General features: G+C 41.2%; 1 protein-coding gene across 12 annotated transcripts in view; it reads right to left on the bottom strand.

Annotated features, from left to right (window-relative positions):
• The window catches only part of nid2a (nidogen 2a (osteonidogen)), a 42,320-nt gene that overhangs the window by 10,980 nt on the left and 11,090 nt on the right, over positions 1–20,250 (bottom strand). For 3 of the 12 annotated variants that reach the window (XM_050063141.1, XM_050063137.1, XM_050063134.1), the window contains exons 4-28: positions 19,095–19,196; positions 18,614–18,753; positions 17,363–17,495; positions 16,925–17,257; positions 16,222–16,333; positions 13,712–13,751; positions 13,432–13,541; positions 13,192–13,325; positions 12,973–13,084; positions 12,359–12,559; positions 12,042–12,272; positions 6,947–7,093; positions 6,131–6,259; positions 4,335–4,460; positions 3,876–4,012; positions 3,673–3,778; positions 3,399–3,532; positions 3,172–3,277; positions 2,131–2,264; positions 1,918–2,023; positions 1,574–1,707; positions 1,351–1,456; positions 628–761; positions 419–524; positions 60–193 (exon numbers count right to left, since the gene is read on the bottom strand). In XM_050063141.1, coding sequence (XP_049919098.1) covers positions 60–193; positions 419–524; positions 628–761; positions 1,351–1,456; positions 1,574–1,707; positions 1,918–2,023; positions 2,131–2,264; positions 3,172–3,277; positions 3,399–3,532; positions 3,673–3,778; positions 3,876–4,012; positions 4,335–4,460; positions 6,131–6,259; positions 6,947–7,093; positions 12,042–12,272; positions 12,359–12,559; positions 12,973–13,084; positions 13,192–13,325; positions 13,432–13,541; positions 13,712–13,751; positions 16,222–16,333; positions 16,925–17,257; positions 17,363–17,495; positions 18,614–18,753; positions 19,095–19,196 — 3,387 coding nt within the window. The remainder of the gene's footprint in view (positions 1–59; positions 194–418; positions 525–627; positions 762–1,350; positions 1,457–1,573; positions 1,708–1,917; positions 2,024–2,130; positions 2,265–3,171; positions 3,278–3,398; positions 3,533–3,672; positions 3,779–3,875; positions 4,013–4,334; positions 4,461–6,130; positions 6,260–6,946; positions 7,094–12,041; positions 12,273–12,358; positions 12,560–12,972; positions 13,085–13,191; positions 13,326–13,431; positions 13,542–13,711; positions 13,752–16,221; positions 16,334–16,924; positions 17,258–17,362; positions 17,496–18,613; positions 18,754–19,094; positions 19,197–20,250) is intronic. The other 9 variants (XM_050063142.1, XM_050063136.1, XM_050063135.1 and 6 more) reach the window with 9 other exon arrangements.

Below are 20,250 nucleotides of genomic sequence, written 5' to 3' on the forward strand. Positions count from 1 at the left end.
TCATATGACAGGGTACAGACAGAGGCAGCATGTCTCTATACATTAAAACCAGACTGTACCTGTTGAGTGGTGTATTGTCCATTTGAATCACATTGAGGGACAAACACTCCCGGTATAGGATATCCCTCTGGACTGGTTGTCTGAACACTGTCTCTGTGCTGCTCACAGAAGGTTTTGGGACGCTCTGGTACATCTGATGATTTCAGATTTAATATTATAATAGTAAATAACAACGCACACCTGAGTACAAACCTTAAGACTGATATTCCTCAAAGCTAGTAGCTGACATGTAACCATTAAAACATATTTCACAAGGGAGCATTAATTCCAGTATGCAAATACTTCTCCCTGAAATCATTCTTCAGTGTATGTTATGTTGTAGCATAAATGACACAGAGAGAATAGGCCATTCCCTTACCTGGTTTGTCACAGTCTTTGGGTCGTGTACCAGGGGATGTCCTGGTTCCTGCTCTCTCCTGTCCCCTCCTGTCTACACACCAACAATGTCCAGTGGAGCCGTGACACTGGAGCAAAATTGATATTAAAATTATGGTTACATTTCTTCATATTACCCAAAGTCGCATGAAATTCATAAATATAACTACTGATGTGTCACCAGATGTTTACCTGCAGTGGTGTGTACTGTCCGTCATCATCACACTGAGGGACATAGGCTCCAACTATAGGATATCCCTCTGGACTGGTGGTCTGTACACTGTCTCTGTGGTGCTCACAGTGAGTTTTAGGACGCTCTGGTTCATCTGGGGAGATGAAGACAACAATAACAGGATCATATGCATATTTTTTTACAGCATGCATAATAGGAAAACCTTCCTATCATTTCAAAATGGATTGGTAAGCATTCAAATTCACCAAGTAACACATGACAACAATTAGGTCTTGTAGTTTTTCACTGCTGATATATACCTGTGTCAACTTTGGGTTTATAAAAGAAAAAATGACAAGATGCGGTTGCAAGTTGAAAGTATTTTTTTGCTTCATGTAACTGTTTTACTTAGACGTCATGTACGTTTAACTTCCCACCACACACACAGTCTTGCAGTGATATCACCTGTTTTTCCAGGCATTCCAAGGCTGTGACCCGATAACCTCAACCGTGCACCACTTACGAGGTTAGACATACACTCACGTAAACGTGCTGTCAGTTCGACTTGTCATAGAGTTGAGGAATTACGGGGTTCACAGGTCAATGTTTAGCTACAAAGCCCTGGAGAGCCATGACATAGTACACCTGCTGACACTGGTACTGTTACTGCAGATAACAAAACAGTCTGAAAGACTCATGGGAAGCTGAATAGAGGGAGAGATCTGTCTGTGGTTCTTTCTTACCTGGTTTATCACAGTCTGTTGGTGGTGCACCAGGTGATGTCCTGGTTCCTGCTCTTTCCTGTCCCCTACTGTCTACACACCAGCAATGTCCAGTGGAGCCATGACACTGAAAATATATACTTGATTTAACACATGCAGTCAGATTTATATATCAAGAAAAAAATTCAAACACAGTAATAGTTTATCTGCCTATCAATTAACCAATCACTTATTAGATGCTGACCTGCAGTGGTGTGTACTGTCCTTCTGCGTCACACTGAGGCACATAGGCTCCAACTAAAGGATATCCCTCTGAACTGGTGGTTTGTACACTGTCCCTGTGGTGCTCACAGTGAGTTTTAGGACGCTCCGGTTCATCTGGGGAGGAAAACATAACTGTTTACACAAGAAATCTTTAACAGATAACACAAATGACTTTGTGAAGGTGGAAAAAATAACTGTGCTGGGAGTTTCCTCAAAATTAGATTTAATTTGCTAAATTTGGTTTGCACGGGCAAAACAGCAGCCATTAGTATACGTGCAGTGTGCACAGGCTACCAGCCTGCAAGCTCTTCTAAGAGATCTCACCTGGTTTGTCACAGTCTTTCGGTCGTGTACCAGATGGTGTCCTGGTTCCTGCTCTCTCCTGTCCTCTTTCATCCACACACCAACAGTGTCCAGTGGAGCCGTGACACTGAAATAACAATAGCAGTAACCAAAATGAATTGATGTATTTTCAGCTTCAAAATTACAGTAACGTTACTGACTCTTTCATGGAATAGACAAATTGCAAACACTAACTTGTAACGATCTGTACTGTCCGTCATCATCACACTGAGGTACATAGGCTCCAAGTATAGGATATCCCTCTGGACTGGTGGTCTGTACACTGTCTCTGTGGTGCTCACAGTGAGTTTTAGGATGCTCTGGTTCATCTATAACAAGAAAGAGGGACTTAAATAATAATCAAAATTACAAGAATCTGCTGTTGAACAAATGTGTAATAAGGTACGAATGCTGTCTCCCAGAAAATGGATTATGTGATGTCTCTGTCATGCTGGTAAGCTCATTAGCATTAACACTTGTACATACATTAGCATATACATCTCATACATCTTTTGACCCCATCATTTCCTATTCAACATAAGCTTCAAGACAATTTGTTAATTTTTTAGCATTTAAAAAGTGCAAAGTGATGTCTCTTTTAAAGTGAAGTTTCATCTTTTCTCCTTCTTGCTGGTGATGAGTCACACCAGGATGGTGTCGTCTGCATATGTGCAAATTTTTTGTGATTTGGACAGATATACAACACTGGATAAAAATTTAGATCAGAAACTAATGTGTGAAAAGTACATTCTTAGTGCGGTGAGTCCACATTATTTTTTGCCTCACTGGATTTCAATTGACCCTTTATGAAGTCCCATCATCTAACACAGACTAGCAAATCACAGCATAGCATTGGCCAGCTCCAGACAAGGTCCGACAACTGTACAGCTGTGTTACACATTTCTACCAGATATTCTACATTACAAACTGGAGGTGTGGAGTTTAAAGGACATGGGTGTTTACCAGGCAGGGAGGGAGTACTTAAAGATGCCACCCAGTTGCATTAGGGGAAATGTAGGTCCCTGTGTTTTTGGAGCTTGATCTATACTAGCGACTTAAGTCAGGATGTCTCTGCTGCTTCGATTTTGATCATTTTTCTGTCTCTCACAATTTCCCTAACTTTACAGAAGTGAAAAACTAAGTGATTTTGTAGATTAATCAGACCAAGTTGTTTTGCAAAGAACCCACTCAGAGAACATTTATATATTGGGATGGATCTTGAGGAATGTTCCTCACCTGGTTTGCTACAGTCTGTGGGTGTTGTACCAGGTGGTGTCCTTGATCCAGCTCTCTCCTGTCCATTATTGTCCACACACCAACAATGTCCAGTGGAGCCATGACACTGCAGTCAATAATATCAGCATTAACATCAGTAACTTCACACTGTATTTTAATAGTATTTAATTAAGTCTTTCAGTTGAAGGTGATAAAAAGTCCTTTCAAACTGTTAGTCTGTGACAAACCTGCAAAGGTATGTACTGTCCATTAGAGTCACACTGAGGTACATATGCTCCAAGTAAAGGATATCCCTCTGGACTGGTGGTCTGTACACTGTCTCTGTGGTGCTCACAGTGTGTTTTAGGACGCTCTGGTTCATCTGGGGAGATAAACATGAACAAAATAGAAGGAAATTAATTGATAAACTAATCTAGTTATTCTCTTGAAGACCCAGCTTCTAAGAAAAGAGTTTACAACAATGACTTTGAGTGTGTTTTCATCAGTGGATGTTTATCTCACCTGGTTTGTCACAGTCTGTGGGTGCTGTACCAGGTGGTGTCCTGGTTCCTGCTCTCTCCTGCCCCCTTTCATCCACACACCAACAGTGTCCAGTGGAGCCGTGACACTGTAATTAATTATTCCATATCAGTATGTCACTTAACTTAAGTCATCAGTCAGCCATACACGTTACCACTCTATCAGTCAGTGCCACCTGTACCCACCTGCAGGGGTCGGTACCGTCCATCAGAGTCGCACTGAGGGATGAAGGCTCCGACACTTGGTCGACCACCGTGTTCCGCTCCACTCTGCAGGCTGTCTCTGTGCTGCTCACACTGGCTCTTTGGGCGACCTGTCTGTCCTGTAGACAAATATTACGACATATACACATTTTATTATTGTGTTTTTCTTTCCTCCCATAACTTTGTAGTTCATTTATTTTGGATGTGTATTGTTATCAACACAGCATAGCTGTCAGTTATTTCCACATTGCATACTGTTACCCCAAAGCATAGATCCTTAAATGTCTTGTTTTGTCCACAGCCCAAAGATACTCAGTGAGCTAACATAAATATTCACATTTAAGAAGCTGGAATCAAAGAATTGACTTTTTTTCCATAAAAAATGACACAAAAAACAATTCTAAAAGTGATTAATTTAATTCCAGTGTCATTCTTACTAACCTTGCTGTTGGGAGCAGAAGAAACCATCACCATAAAAGCCAGGCTGGCACTGACACTGGAAGGAGCCCAGTCCATTGATACATCTGGCGTCGATGTGACATGGAGAGGTGCTGCATTCATCTACATCTAAAAAAACAGAGAGAGCGAGAAAAAAATCAACAACCACAAATGTAGAAACACATCATCAATCACACACTCATCAAATTGGAATTTGGGAATAAATATAAATCCCACTAACTCCGCAAATTTACAGTGATATAAAAAATGGGCTGCTGGCTAGAAAATAATTCATTTCAGTGTATCTTATCAGAACTTAGTTTGTAGTTTTGGATCATTTTACAGCGTTATGTAAAGTATCTGTCAAGCAGGGAGGTAGGGAGGGTTTGAAAAAGTTCATCAAAAGTTCACACTGACAGGTGAAAGGAGGACACACACCGGCAAGACCTCTCTCCTCCACACATTCCAAAGCAAAACACACATTGTGTCATTGCTCCATTTGTCTTTCACTTTCACCCCCTCTCCTGTCTTATCTCACCCTCTCCTTCTCACATTAGTCCTCTCATTCCCACTCTTGTTCTCACATTTGTCACCCATCCTCCCCTCTCGCTGTTTCCTAGCTTTTGCAGCTGTGCGTTACTGTTGTGGAGGAAATGTTATGCCTGCACTCGGACAAATATGTGAATCTCTTCCAAATATTCAGCTCCTTTCGGAACATGCAGTACTACATGCTCCAAAAAATCTCTTACGTGACCAACAATTGTAACAGACAATGATGAAGATGGGAGAATGACACGGTTGCCATTGTGATAAAGTATAGGCTTACAGAGGATTCATATTTATTTGCACGTGAAGAACGTCACATACATCATGATTACAGTGTATGCAGGAAGACAGGCTGACACTGCTTCATTCAGCAGAAAACAGCTGCATGTTCGTGGTTCTAAGTGACATGTTTGTAAAGTCAAGCCTTTATGTTTAATGGCTTCAGCCGATATCTCTGTTGATGTAGTTTTTGAGCTTTAAAGAATAATTAACAGGTGTTGAAATGTGTTGAAACAATTTTAACAGACACAAAACACATAAAGGTGGGGTGGGAGTCTGGGTGCTTCAAAGTATTACTGAGCAGTTGCCTTACTGGGAATTACTATAGCACCTGTGATTACATCAAAGTATCAGGCTAGTATACATATTTTCTAGGTTAATTTTTAGCCACACTAGCTGCAGGGCCCCAGGGAAAGCAAAATCAAGTCTGTTAGTTGGTTGGTTCACTACTTCCAAACTGAAATATGATAACTTTTGGACGGATTACCAGAACATCTGGTGCAGACTCCAGAGAATGAATCCTATTAATATTTGTGATCCCCTGATTTTTACTCTGGCATCACTATTAGGTTGACATTTTTTAGGTGAAATATCTCAGATTTAAATTGATTGCCATGAAATTTGGTACAGACATTCATGTTCCCCTTAGGATATATTGTCATAACACTGTTGATCCCCTGACTTCCCAGTTCATACCATTATCAGGCAAACAAATTCATATTTCCAGTGAAATATCTAAACATCTGGGTGGATAAATGGTGGATACTAGAATGTAATGTTACAGTAGCAAAAACAAAGCATCTAAAGTTAGCTAACATTTGCTAGTTACTATAAGCTACTGGTCATATGAGACCAAGAGGCAAAAACAATGAGTGCAAAGGGTGTGTTTTGTTGCTTATGAATTCTGATTTGTGCCCATAGATGCCCCTGGAATCCCACACACTGGACCTTCAGTGCATTTCACTGCAACTCACCAACACAGGTACGTCCGTCAAAGCCAAACTCATAGCCGCTCTGGCACTGGCAGCGGTGGCTACCGGGCAGATTCATGCACTCAGCATGAGCACCACATGAACTCAGGCCCTCAGCACACTCATCTATGTCTGTGTGAGAGAAGAAGAGAGAAAGTGAGATAGTTTTTCTCCAAACTCATATGACTGCAATCCAGGAATCCCAATCTAACAACATGTGAGTGTAAACGCTGTAATTAAGATTCATTACTGGTGCTTTTAGTGCATATACATCGCCCGCCTGCTTGTTTGTGTTGCTATAACATGTGCCCCCACACCTGGATTCTGGACTGCACAGAATATGTGACCAGAGAGATACACTGAGGCCCAATCATGGGAACTAAGACCGAGCCTGGGGCTTTCCTAGTGCTGTCAGCAGGAGGGAAAGACCTGCTGCTGGGCTAATGACAGGACACGCACCACCTTAAAGCCATGGAAGTCCCTGTTAACTACAGAATTAAACTGGAGAAGAGAAGAGAAGAGAAGAGAAGAGAAGAGAAGAGAAGAGAAGAGAAGAGAAGAGAAACAGATTATTCCTTCCATTCAGCCTGTACTTGACCCCTCTGCACTAGATGGAGAGATGTTGATGAAACACAGACACGCAGCCTTGAACTGTCTTGTAACTGTCTGCATGTGTTTGTATGTGTACATGTGTGAGGGAGGAAGACACCATTAGACAAGGCAAACTGGAGGGAAGCACCATAAAGCATTGTCAGTATTCTTCAACGGCACACTGTATGTGCACATGCATGCCCGTTTAAAGTGCTGACTGATAGATACCGTAACAGTTGCGTCCATCCCCTCTGTAACCAGTAGCACACTGGCACTGGAAGGCCTGGCCCTCCAGTGGGATACACTGGGCCGTGGTGTCACAGTCGTGGTTTCCAGCGTAGCAGGGGTTGACCAGCTCCAGTCCTGTTCCCTCAGCTACAGAAAGGAGGAGAGACAGATTAAATAACATGAGGGATAAAAGAGAAAGCGAGTGTGTTAGTGCTGATACTGAAGCTGCTAGTATAGAACAGTGCTAAAATAAACCTTAAGAGACAAACAGTAACAAATCTTCTAAGTATTATTTGTGCATCCAGAGGCACATGACAAGAAACATCTATTGCACGACTGCACCAACTCCTCAACACTCCAAATGTCCTGAATTGAGATAAATTGAGATCTGGATTATCCGACAGTCAAAGTCAAATGATCACAGCAATGATCCCGGCCTAACCAAACACACATGTGAAATCACTCCACACCAATTCCCATAGGATGCTTTCTTCTTAGGAAGTGACTCCCTTCATGTTCTCAATATTCAACATATGGACAATGTTAGACACACGTACACATGAGAAAGACACACACAGACAGGGGGATGAGTGAGCGGATGTGTGTTCAGGGTTTCCTCATACCAAAGCTCCGCTCGGACACAATTTAAACGGCAACCCTCAGACTAATATCTGGAAAATGAGGAAGAAAACAGCAGAGTAAAGAAAACTGTGGGAGATCATTAGAAAAGAATGTGGAGGACTTCTAAATATGCTTGGAATTATGTGAAGCAGTGCTACAAAATCAAAATGCTCCAGAGAGCACTCATCAGGCTGGGTGGCACAGTGGGAATCAAGCCACAAATCCTGGTGGTGATTCAGCTCGTGCCTTTCTCTACCAACTTAATCTGATCCACTGAACCACTGAAATAAACTGTTGTTAATTATAACTGGTTTCGAGCTATAGTGAAAATATTTATCTGATCATTCGTCTAGACTGGCTGTGGATTCGGTGTCCCATGACTAAAATAAAGCTCTAAAAATGTCAAAAGTAATGAAAAATAAAGTGTTTTGACTTTCAAAGAAAATTCTGTTGTTGCATTTGTGGTCAGATAAAAGAAATACAGCACTGGTGATGGATGACTGTTTTCACATTGTCTAAATATCTCCCCTAAATACCGTATAGTAGTGCGGTTTTCATTTAACAACCTTGTTGCTGCATCATCTAAATATAATTCCAAATATGGCATTTATATTAAGTTTAAACTAAGCGTTTTTGGTGTCTGTATATAGTTCGGCTGAATTTTAAGGATGCCATTGCCATTAGAGGTTTGGAGTCCAGCTGATCTTTGTGTCTACATATGCGCAGTTTTCCACAAGAATAAGACAAGCAAACCACCAAAAAGAAAATTTAAAAAACTCTCATGACTAATATCTGGTTTTAATGAGTGTTTTAGGGTGGATTTTTTCTTTACCATCAGGGGCATCATCCACTGTAAACAACACACACACACACACACACACACACCTAAACAAAATTAAACACACAGACACAGCTTGCTTCCATCTCCTTAGGCCAGTTTTGGCTCGTTATCAAAGAGAGAGAGAGACTCTTCAAAGTCCTGAATGTGGCCGGGAAGAAGGGGAGATGAGAGGGCGAGATACACATGGATGGGAGAAAAGACTGAGGGATAATTAGAGAGAAAGAGAGAGAGAAGGCGAGCGGGAGAGAGGGGTGGAGAACACAAACACAAACACACGCACACACATACACACACACGCATGCATTACACACCATCAAAGCAATGACTGCAGTTTCCCACCTGTTGCTTCTTTGCTTCTTACAAAACTCCTCCACACACACACACACACACACACACACACAGGCAGCTTTTACAGGGGCGTAGCTATAGCTGTATCAGGCTGGTCAAGGTGCACTGCCTTCTCTTTTAATCCAGTGGAATCACCCTTTAAGCAACGCCATCTATCATCACTGACTCTTACTGACACATCGAAATGACCTGAAATTTAAGAGAGTGGTGTTTAAAGTGACGAAAGTAGCATCTTAATGAGCCTTCAGTACTTCTCAGGCCTCGCACTATGAACCACACGGCCTCTGCTGCTTTAATCTTGACCACTCTTATTCAACTCTGCCTCTCACAAATTCCCTCGCGGACTTCAGTCGCACATACTGTGACATGTTCACTGTCATCATGTAAAGTCTGCTAGGACAGAGACTGCAAGTTGCTGACAGAAGGGCTTCAAGTCTGTTCCACTGGTTGCCAGGGAAAGTTTCGAGCGACAGCTCCAGCCAGTCATGTACACGGTGATCGCTGCTGTCATATATCTTGCGGAAGTTGATAAAATGCCTCTGCTCATCTGTACCAGCAGATAACATGACATAAATCTCATGTGTAGGCTGTTTTGTGACTGAACTAAAAGATATACATTTTTATATAGCATATAGGTTACACACACACACTATACTATTACTAAATAATATTAAATTGGGTAGTACTTACATTGGAAGACCTTTTACTGTTTTTTGGCCGACTTTCTTAGCCTATATATTTGGCATTACACTGCACAGCTTTTAGTTTATAGGGTAGACTGCAACAATAAAATTACACTGTAACCTATTTACAACAAATAATATTGTACTTTTTGTGTAGCTGCCTTAATTGTCTTAATTAAAAATAAAGACAAAAGAAAAAATAATTTTGAGATTCATTAGAACCTCGGATTATATGGTATGACAGCTAGTAAGATATTGATAACACATACTCAAGTCAGGTTATCTGTTCTCTCTGTCTGTTTCTGCTGGTTTCTCACTCTTTGTATCTCGCTCTTTGTGTCTTTATCAGTTCAGTGCCTTAAGTTCTTCTGCAATCTCTGATTCTCATGACATCAGTGGGCAGCTATTCTGCCCGGCAACCCCCCCGATAGAAAATCTGTCATTGGCCAGGATATTATTTCCCAGAAAGTGTAAGACCACTGAACACACACATGCTCTCTCTTTCTCTCTCTCTCTCTCTCTCTCACACACACACACACACACACACACTCCACTTAACTCATGTTTACAAAACCCCCTGATCCCCGAAAGCTCTTCCAGCTGTGCTCTGGGTATATCAGTGCGTGTGCGTGTGCATGTGCATGTGCGAGATGTGTCATCATAACCTTTTTAATCAACGTGTTGACGTTTAAATGACAGAAACTTGGTCTGGATTCAAAAACTGGGGAAACAAAATCCAGTCTCTCTCTGCCTCTCATCCTCTTTAGTTTCCTGTCCATCTTTTGGGGTCTCGTGTCACTGTTTCTATCTGGTTTTCATCAGATAGAGTGGGTAAAGAAAGACTGACCGCTGTGTGTTGACAGAAAAAGAACATGACATGTTCATGCAGTATTTCTATACACATTTCCATATTTGTATCGGTCTCTGTTTATCTGTTGGTATCTGGAGAAAGGGAGGGTGCAGATGATGCAAGAGAAGATGAATGGAGCAAAGGAAGAAAAGACAGAGGGGTAATCAAACATAATTAAGAAGAAGAATGTGTGCTTTTGTCTGTGCTCAACTTCCCATTGACTGGGATCTTTAGGAAACCTCTGTTTCTCTGGCTGATGTTGGTCAACTTTGAGAAACCAAACTCAACAATAAGGTGCACATTTTTCTCTACCCTCATATTTATTCATTTCTCTTCATTCTAAAATCTCATTGAATACTGCTGTCCTCCATTCAGTTTTCACTGCTCAACCAGCTCACTCTACACTTGTCCAGATTTAAGCCATAAATGCCACTCATAATGAACAAACCAAACTAGTCAAATATCCAAAGTCAGCTGTGACGCAAATCGCGGTTACAATGATCCCTAAGAGTGGTGTAGTGTTACTGCAGCCTTAAGTAGACAATGAACCCAGAACAGCAGAGGTAATACGGACATTTCAACATTGTTCTCTATGGTTCCAGTGTATAATTATCCCTCAGCTTGCAGCGTGTGTGTTTAAAGCTAAGCTCTGTCCAACTCTGCGCCGTGGTTTGGCTGAGGTTTCTGTGGCAGCATTGCAACAATTACTAGGTGGCCTGGTTGCTCGTTGTGGCCCTGGAACAGAAAACCTCACGTTTCAACGCCTTCAGTGTGTTTGCCCACTAACAGATTGACAGGGATTGTCTGGAATGAAATCAGGTACTCGGCTCTCAACATAAATTGGCCAAAGTTGGCGAGACATCATGAGGTAGCTGCTGTCCATGTGATGGATGAGACTCCCTGACCCCATGTAATCTTCATACAAGATTACACTGTTTTTCATTCACAATGTATATTTGTCTTTGGTGCATTACTGCCTCTTGTGAAACAAAGGCCACTTTAAGTCCCACAAATAGAAAATAGCAGCAAATGTGGATCAAAAACCTTCATCTTCTAATGTCAAACATAAACGTTAAAGCATTGTGTTTAACATGCCTCAGGTGGGATGAAATTGCAATGTGCTGTGACAGCTTCTCCATGTTTTTAGCCATGACACAGATTTTTAACAGCATTTCACCAGACCTCTGGGAATGGTTGACCTAGCAGGTAGTAAATAGTAGCTTAAGTTAGCTAACATTACCTAGTAACGTTAGCCAGACAGGGGTGCATCCATGTACAGAGTTTAAATACAAAAGACGGTTATACTCAAGCACATTCACTCATCTGGACACAAACAAGAAGGCAGTTGTTTCAGTCATGGACCCAACTGCACACTTTAAAGTTATAGTCCACTAGACTCTTGTACGCTTTCATTGTGCTCTTTGTGTAACGTTAGGAGGTCTGGAAGGCGAGGTAGTTTGTAATGACGATTGTGTTCACACCGAGCAAATCAGTCAAGTTGTGGAACAAAAAAATAAGGTTAAGTTTAATCTAATTTCTTTCAACCCAGTTGTACACTCCTTGAAAGCCTCTGAAACTGTTACATATCTTTTCAAGACTAAACCTAAAAGACTTATCTTTGATTCTACTTATAATAATGTTGTCATTATACGTATTTGCCTTTAATATTAAGAAGAAGACAAAGAGGAGGATACTTGTGTGTAATTAAGTATTTCATTAAACCAAATTCTATCTAATCCCAGTTTGACTCACCTCCAACTGGGCTGATCTTGTTGGTGATAGCATATCTCAGGATCCGCTCCTCCTTGACGTACATCACAAACACCCTCTCCATGGTGATCTGCAGCGTTTCCTGGACAGCGGCACGGTTGTCATGTCGACAGTCTCGGTAGGTGATGTTCTGCTTCAGCTGGAAGGAGAAGGACTCTGAGCCTCGCTCTGCCGAAACAACTGAAAACTCCCTGACAGAAGTGGAGGTGGCCACTGGGGAAAGACAAAATGAAAGGAGTTAGGGAAACGGAGGCATCACATGTAACACACAAGCTGTCTCTTCTGGTTGTTACGGTTACCAGATGGGTAGTACTGGTAGGTCTCCTTGAAGGGTTCCATGGTAACTTCAGCCGCAGGGGGCAGGAAGGGCACGTTGCCATTGATTACAGTATCCACAGTGAGGTGGTTGTGGTCATCAAGGCCATGGCCTGTCTGGATGATTGACAGGCGCTGGTTTCCGGGGTAGAAGATCACCTCTGCACGCCGAGTGAACTCCGCACCTGGTGATAAAATTATTCGATTGATCAGTTCTCTTCCTGTTTGCCTATTTATAGATTATTTAATTTCTTACTGCAGACACATCAACAGTGCGGCAGTTGCATATAAAAAGTGGAATGTCTGCAATGGTTAAATCTGTACAGAACACACATGCAAGCTCATTCAAACACACACACACACACACACACACACACACACACACACATGCAGCTGCTTCCTATTAGAGAGGGGAGGTGGAAGCCTGATATCACATCACATCCCTGGAGACAATACAGCTGGCTGGGAGACCGACAACACACACACACACACACACACACACTGTAGAGGAGTTCCCTCACCTCTCTACAGATGTGCTCAAGACTCAAAATGTACAAGGCAACACACTTAACCAAACACATACACACACACAGTTTACCTGTGATTTTGAATCCTGCTTGGCTATTAGGCAGCTCCAGAGCGAACAGCCATCCAAACAGCTCTCCTATTGGTGCAAGTGGCATCAGAGCCCAGCCCACTGGCTCGGGTACCTAACCAATCGGCACAGAGATTACAAAGAGAAATCAGACAAACCAGAAAAATTAAATGTGGATGAAGAGAAGAGAATTCATACCACGTTTTTAAAGCAAACTCCTACCTCACTGATGGCAGTGTACGCTCTCCCATCTCCCACCACGATGTAGGCATGAAGATCAATGTTGTTCAGCTCCACTGGAGTCGAACCCACAGTCACTGTTCCGCTCACCTTACCACTAACACGCTGTGGAGCACCTGGAGGGGCAGCACAGGGATTACAACGAAAAAATAATAATGCTACTACATTTTAAAAACGCAATAAAGTTAATGTCTCTGGGTGAGTTAATGACAGTGCTCTAACCCTCAGGGAGACAGTGGCGTCCATTTCCATAGAAGCCAGGCCGGCAGTGACAGCAGAAGCCTGTGGCGTAGTCGGAGCAAAATGCATTCTGGGAGCACTGCTGTTGGAATCTAAAATGAGAACAGAGAGCAATGGAAGACATGTTTAATGCTGTTGATGAAAATTTGGACTCCATTATACAGTCACCAATTCAAACAATCAACCACTACAAATAGTTAGAATACATATTTCTTACACCAGCAGCAACAGGTAAATATCACACTATCTAGTCTTCACATACCTGGCACATGTTTCCTTATTCTCTGTAGTGTAATGAATCACTAAGAGACAGAGAGAAAATAATAATGATTATGAATGACAGACACAAAACAATAAATATATTATACTATTCTGTCTTGTATCCACGATTCTAGGAGGAGAAAAGTGTATATGCAGACCATTACCATCATTTGCAATCTTCACATCAACCTGTATTATTACTCTTTCTTTGCACTCTTTCTGCATTGTCTCCTACGGTCATATCTCGCTTGAACTACGCTACATTGCCTCCATGATTTCTAGTGGTACTGCTCCATTTCATCCATATCCATAAGCTTTCAGAAAATGTGCGTAATATGGACGAAAGGAAAGCATAGAACGAACAGAAGGCTCTAAATGTTAAGCATAAATGAGACTATTGTGACAGGCACAGGGTCCAATCCAGCCCACTGGATGACTTTGCACATCTAATATTGATGCACTTGTGAAGACCAAGATTTGTAAATGGTTTGTATAGCTGATAACTTAACTTGCTTCCTCACTTAAGTTTGGTGTGGTGTTGCTAATATTACTACACAGGACTGCAAATGTATGGAAATATGCACATCATGACAGGGAGTCGTGACTGATTGTGGAAAAACTGACGTATTGTTGAAATTGCACATATTTTATGCTTAAGACATCTCAGGCTGTTCATCATCTGTTTTTAGGGTGTACTTCTTCTTTACACTGACAGAAAGAGGAAAAAATGGAAGTATTGTTATTTATAGATTATTGTGTAATGGTTTTACTGGTCTGGCACACTTGAGATTACATATTGCCCATGAACTAAAATGAGTTTGACACCCCTGGTTTACAGTATTTACATCATACAGTCATGCACGTGTAAATTGAGACAGAACATTAAAGGTTATTTCCATTTAAGTACAGATGGACAGAAAGAATAAGACGGTGGACCAGACACAGGGAGAGGCACACACACACACTCTCAAAGACACACATCAAGGCACTACTTGGAGAAAAACCAGCTGTTGCTGCCTCCCACACCCACTAATCCACTCACATGCACACAAATTCACTGTTGCTTCATGAACTCCAAAAGACATCTGAAAGGCACAAGTCTAACCTCAGAAGGATAAAAATCACGATACATTGATAAAGTAATATATATAATGTATTGTACAGTATACGTAGTTCATAGAAGTATTAATACATGTGCTGTTCTCAAACACTCAGGGATGATCATTTCTTCCTGAGAAAAAATCCCCTGACAAACAGGAAGTGATGAACTCTGTTCTTGATTTATTCAAAATAAACAAAAAAAGAAGTGGATAGTCAGCATGAAAAGTGGCAGTCACCACTGCTGAGCAGACAAAAAGTTACATTTTCACCCACATATCTGACAATATTTCTCAGACCACTTACACACTCACACAACTGTTAAGTCTCAAAAGGGATGAAGGACTTTAAATGTCTCTAAAATGACATCATTCGTGTAACTCAAGAGCTAAAACAGTGCAGTAACGATTAAAAAACGTGTCAAAGATTTCTCAATCCTGCTTGCAGTAATTTGCACTGGATTCAAAACACCACATACAACTTGCATAACTACCAAATGAGTGCTTTGCTCTCTCCAGTATTTCTTTTTGTGTGTCTCTCTGTTTCTCTTTCAGTAAATGGCTGATTTGGGATCAAAATGCAGCATTCTATCATCCTACAGGGCATTACACACACAGACACAGACACACATACACACGCATACAGATGAACACAGGATGTCCAGTTGTTTTTACAGGAACTGTACAAACGCAAGAGACAAATGAATGTGCTTTTACACATATAAACACACACATGTGCCAATGCTACGGAGTGAAACTCACGTACCAATATCACAATGTAAGTATGCTCTGTCTAAGTTTCATAGACAGCTAACCCATGACAGCACCTCACACATGTATGAAGTCTTAAAATCTAGATAACCTTAAAACAACCAAGGATAATTGATTAATGTGATGCAAAACATCTTGTTTTAGACAAGATATGAGAGCTGTCTTAAATACTAGACGAGGGATTGGCCTTGGTCTTAAAATACTGTGATTCATTTCTGGAAAATGCTTAATCTGTTGACAGATATTTCTTTGCCTCTTCTGAGAAAATTTGTATTTCATCACTCCAAACTGAGTTAAACACCCTAATAAGATAGGCTTTTCAACCCTTACATAACCAGGCAAGTTGACTGAGAACACATTCTTATTTACGGCAAAAGCCTGTGGGAGTAGTTGCAGGGGAGGGAGTGTTGAACACACACACACACACACACACACACACACACACACACACACACACACACACCTGGGAGCTGCCCAGCACAACGGCAGTATTGTACTGCCAGCTGCTGAGCAGCTCTGTGGCTGAGGGCAAAGTAATGCTACCCTCCTGTTTCTCAAAGTGACTATCCTTTCATAAGTTAAGCCGACAATATATGCATATATATACACAGATATTTATATGGACACATGGTTTGTCTCTTACCTCCTGTGTCAAAATCAACATCGTCTTCATCCACGCTGACCACGTGACCTCCAGGGGAAAGAGGTGGTACACTTCTGTGGGGGGGGTAGACATCCACCACCTCCAGAGGAACCTACAGGGGGAATTGGCTATGTTTAACTTCAAATATATTTTTCCTGTTGTCTTTGAGAGCCAAGCCAATACTTTTTAACTCTCTCCAGATGCTATAAACCAGAGAGCTATGATCCGTGCATTCTTTACATATTCTGTACAGTATATAGGGTATAATGAGTGCAGTTGTGTCAGTGTTTCGTTGACGCCACTATACTGTCTCCAAAAGAGCATTCCATTATAACCACAGAATTTACAAAAAGCGACTTCAATTTCAAACCGTTATTACAAAACTCAGACAGCACTGCCAGTCTAAATCCCTCATTTTTCAAATCCACTACAAGTGATGTTTTCAGAGAATTTAATCAGATTGCCACACAGCGCTGCTGTCTACATGAGGATTTTATGAATTCCTGTCATGCAACACAAATGTGATGTAGAAGCTTTGAAATGCTTGTATTTCAAGTGTTCTTTGATTTTAAAAAGCACTAAAATGCCAATAAAACCCTGATTCCCGTTTGTGTTAAAATGTTCCTTTACACAATTAGGTGTTTACAGTAACATACACACAACACGTTAATACATTTCATCTGCACGAAGGCTTTGGTGTTACCTGTGGTTGCTGTTCCTGAGTCTGCCGAGCACCTCCCTCTGATTCTCTTTCTGGATGATTAGGAGGAACATACTGCCTCTCTGCTGGCTCTGAACTGTACCTGGGTTCAGAGGTCAGTGGTACATCCTTGCTGCCATATGACACCTGATGACCAGAATCCTCTGAAGGTGAAGAGGGAGCATCTGGTGCTGAGTGGTCACCACCAGCAGGAGCTGGCTGGAATGCAGGGTTCCCGCCAGTCAGAGGATAATCATCATCTTCCTCCTCATTATAAGGGTCAAGAGTGCCATCTGTATATTCCTCAAACTCACCATACTCAGGGGTGGTGGTGTCCTAAAAGTAGAAACCATGGAGGAGTCAGAGGACTTTTCTGCGCGTGTTTTCACAAAAACAACTCTTGGCGGTACATAAAATGAATAAAAATAAAAGCAAAATTACCAGGGAGAGGTGAAATCCTCCACTTGGTGGAGTAACAAGGAGGCCACCAGTGGATGCAGGAACAATGTTGTCGAAAGAGTAACGGTTTCCAGTGTGGAAAAGCCAAACCCCAGGAATTCCTGTATTACCAACCCTAGAGAGCAAGAAACCAGTAAAGTGTGAGCACACAGTCCAGTCTGAGTGCATTAGTAACTTCACCGGTTTATATTGTGCTTGTGCTTTTCCTGCAATGACATGTCAGAATGTGAATTATTTTCAGATGCAAAGCACACGCTGGAAAGCATATTGGATGCTATTAGCTCAAAGATAAAAATTAATGTTAACAGCTGTATTTTTTTTTAGCTAGTTATCAAATTGCAATCTTGTTACATAACTCTTTTGTTAGCTGACTCTGACTATAAAGACATTTATTTAACAATGTATTATATTAAAGCTAGCATTAGAGGTGTGTTGCTCGTTAGCAACAACAGCTAACAGTTAACGAACAACAGCTGCTTTGCTAAATTAGCCTGCTAGCCAGTTAGTAATTAGCCAGCTACTGTGCAACATTACCTTTTTCCTCTGGCAACAATTTACAGTTTTATAGAAATGTTTATAGAGATAAAGATTCCAGTGTCACAATACTAAGTATTACTAGTACTACTATATAGTACTAGTAATATACTAGTATTTTTTAGATACTTCAGTTTTATTCAGATATTTCTTCTTTTCTCGCCATGTGGCTGGCCACTTTTTGGTGTGTTGCTCGTTAGCAACAACAACTAACAGTTAATAAACAACAGCTGCTTTGCTAAATTAGCCTGCTAGCCAGTTAGTAATTAGCTAGCTACTGTAGCTTTCTTCTTTGTAGAATGCAACGTTAGCTTTCCTCTCTAGCCACAGTTTACAGTGTTTTATAGACAAACTTGTTGAAACATAAATTTAAGTGTCACAATATTCAATCTTCTAAACTAAACTTAAACTTTCAAACAACAGTATTTTTCAGATATTTTTGTTTTTCTTGCCATGTTGCTTGTTAGCAACAACAGCTAACGGTTAACTAGCTACTGTAGCTTCCCTCTTTGTGGAAAGTAATGTTAGCTTTCTTCTCTAGCCACAGTTTATAAATAAGTTTATAGAGATACAGATTTCAGTGTCACAATATTAACCTTAGTTGTAAAATTTGAGCTTTTATTGAAGCAACAACAGTATTTTTTAGATAGATTTCCATATTCTTTTTATACTAAAGAAGATTCAAGATGTTTTGCTTACTGGTAGAGGTTTTTAACACTCTGCACATCGCTGGTGACACTGTAGTGAGGTCCCTCAGTCCGGGAGAAGATCAGATATGTGACTTCTCCTCTGCTGAAGCCAACTCTAGCATGAAGCTCTAGCTCAACATTATAAGGCTCCTGGAAGCAGAAAAGTACAAGAAAGTACAAGATTTTCCACAAATAATTAGATGGAACAGTAACAATGGTAAAATATCCAAGCTTATCAAGCTGAGAAAAAGCCTTTTTCACAGAAGACATTTTGATTTGTAACTGCAGGAAAAGCACAGGTGTAAATAATTGAAATTAATGATGGCTGAATTCCATTTAGCTGCTTTGATTTCAGGGGCCTGGTATCATGCATGCTGGCTCACTGTCACTCTCATTCATTAGTGTTATTTGTATCATCTGTGCTTTTTCCTACACAAACATGTCAAAATGTCTGCTAAGGAAAATTAGGGCCATGTATTTAACCAGTTTACCTTGGGGCGGGTCCCAAAGAAGTTCAGGCCACCTTCAGGGTAAAGGAAGAGAACGTATGAATCGGTCTCATCGTAACCAATGACTGCCTGGAACGTATTGACCTACAGAGAGAGAAGAGAAAGAGCATCAGTTTAATCCAGAATGCTACTGATTAAGACAACATGGTCATTACATGTCCCTAAGTTTTTGCATTGCTAATTTTGTTTTAATTTTCATTTGCTCTCAGTCAGATCACCCAGTGTCTTCAAAGCAACTGAATTAGCTGAGTTCCCTCCATTATATGGTGGACGTGTGCATCTGAAGTCTTTGGAGATGCTGGAGAATTAAACATTAGGGGCTCCGCAACTCCTCTTTAAGGTTGTCAATAACTTTATTAACACATGTTAGACCTTAAACACCTACTTTCTCAGGTCAAATTTAAGTATTTTGTTTTAATTTTCTGCCCCTGATGGCAAAAAGTAAAGCAGCTTACTGGTTTGAGGATTGTATCTATTAATCATTTCCAGTTCTACGAGTGTCCGAGGGATGAGGTCACCTCCTGTGTGTACACAGTCGGCCCAGCTCAACCACCCTCAAATTATTCTAGCACTAACTCCTCATATTTAAACTTCACACCTCTCCTCGCACCTCCTCTCTCCTCCCCTTTCCTCCTCCCTATGTCTCCTCCTCTTCCTCTGCTGGAATTCATGTTGAGACTTCTCACTCCTCACACCCCCCTCCGCCGACCACCACCAATTACTGGCACACTGAGGGTCTAAATTTCTAAACATCTAATTTTCACAGATTAGGATGAAATAAATGAACTGAATAAGTATGAGTAAATGAATCGGGGCACTTTTCCCACCCGACCTTCTTTTCAACACAGCGGATTTGGGGAACTTTTTTTCTATGTGCATGCGGTGGTGTCCAGCCCACTCCAAAACCACAGTTAAAAAAACACAAATTTGGTGAATGAGTGGAAGACTGTGAGTGATCCCATGTTGTTTTCCTTAGGGACACAATCAGATTATCTGTACGCACACACACACACACACACACACACCTCGGTCTCTCAACCCCCAGCCCAGATGCTGATCTCCACAGCTGTCTTCCTGTGTGTCTGGGCATCTTTCACGATGATGTTACGACATACAAACCAGACATCGTTATAATGTG

Source organism: Epinephelus moara, chromosome 15, assembly GCF_006386435.1.
Source record: "Epinephelus moara isolate mb chromosome 15, YSFRI_EMoa_1.0, whole genome shotgun sequence".
Classification (NCBI taxonomy): Eukaryota; Metazoa; Chordata; class Actinopteri; order Perciformes; family Serranidae; genus Epinephelus; species Epinephelus moara.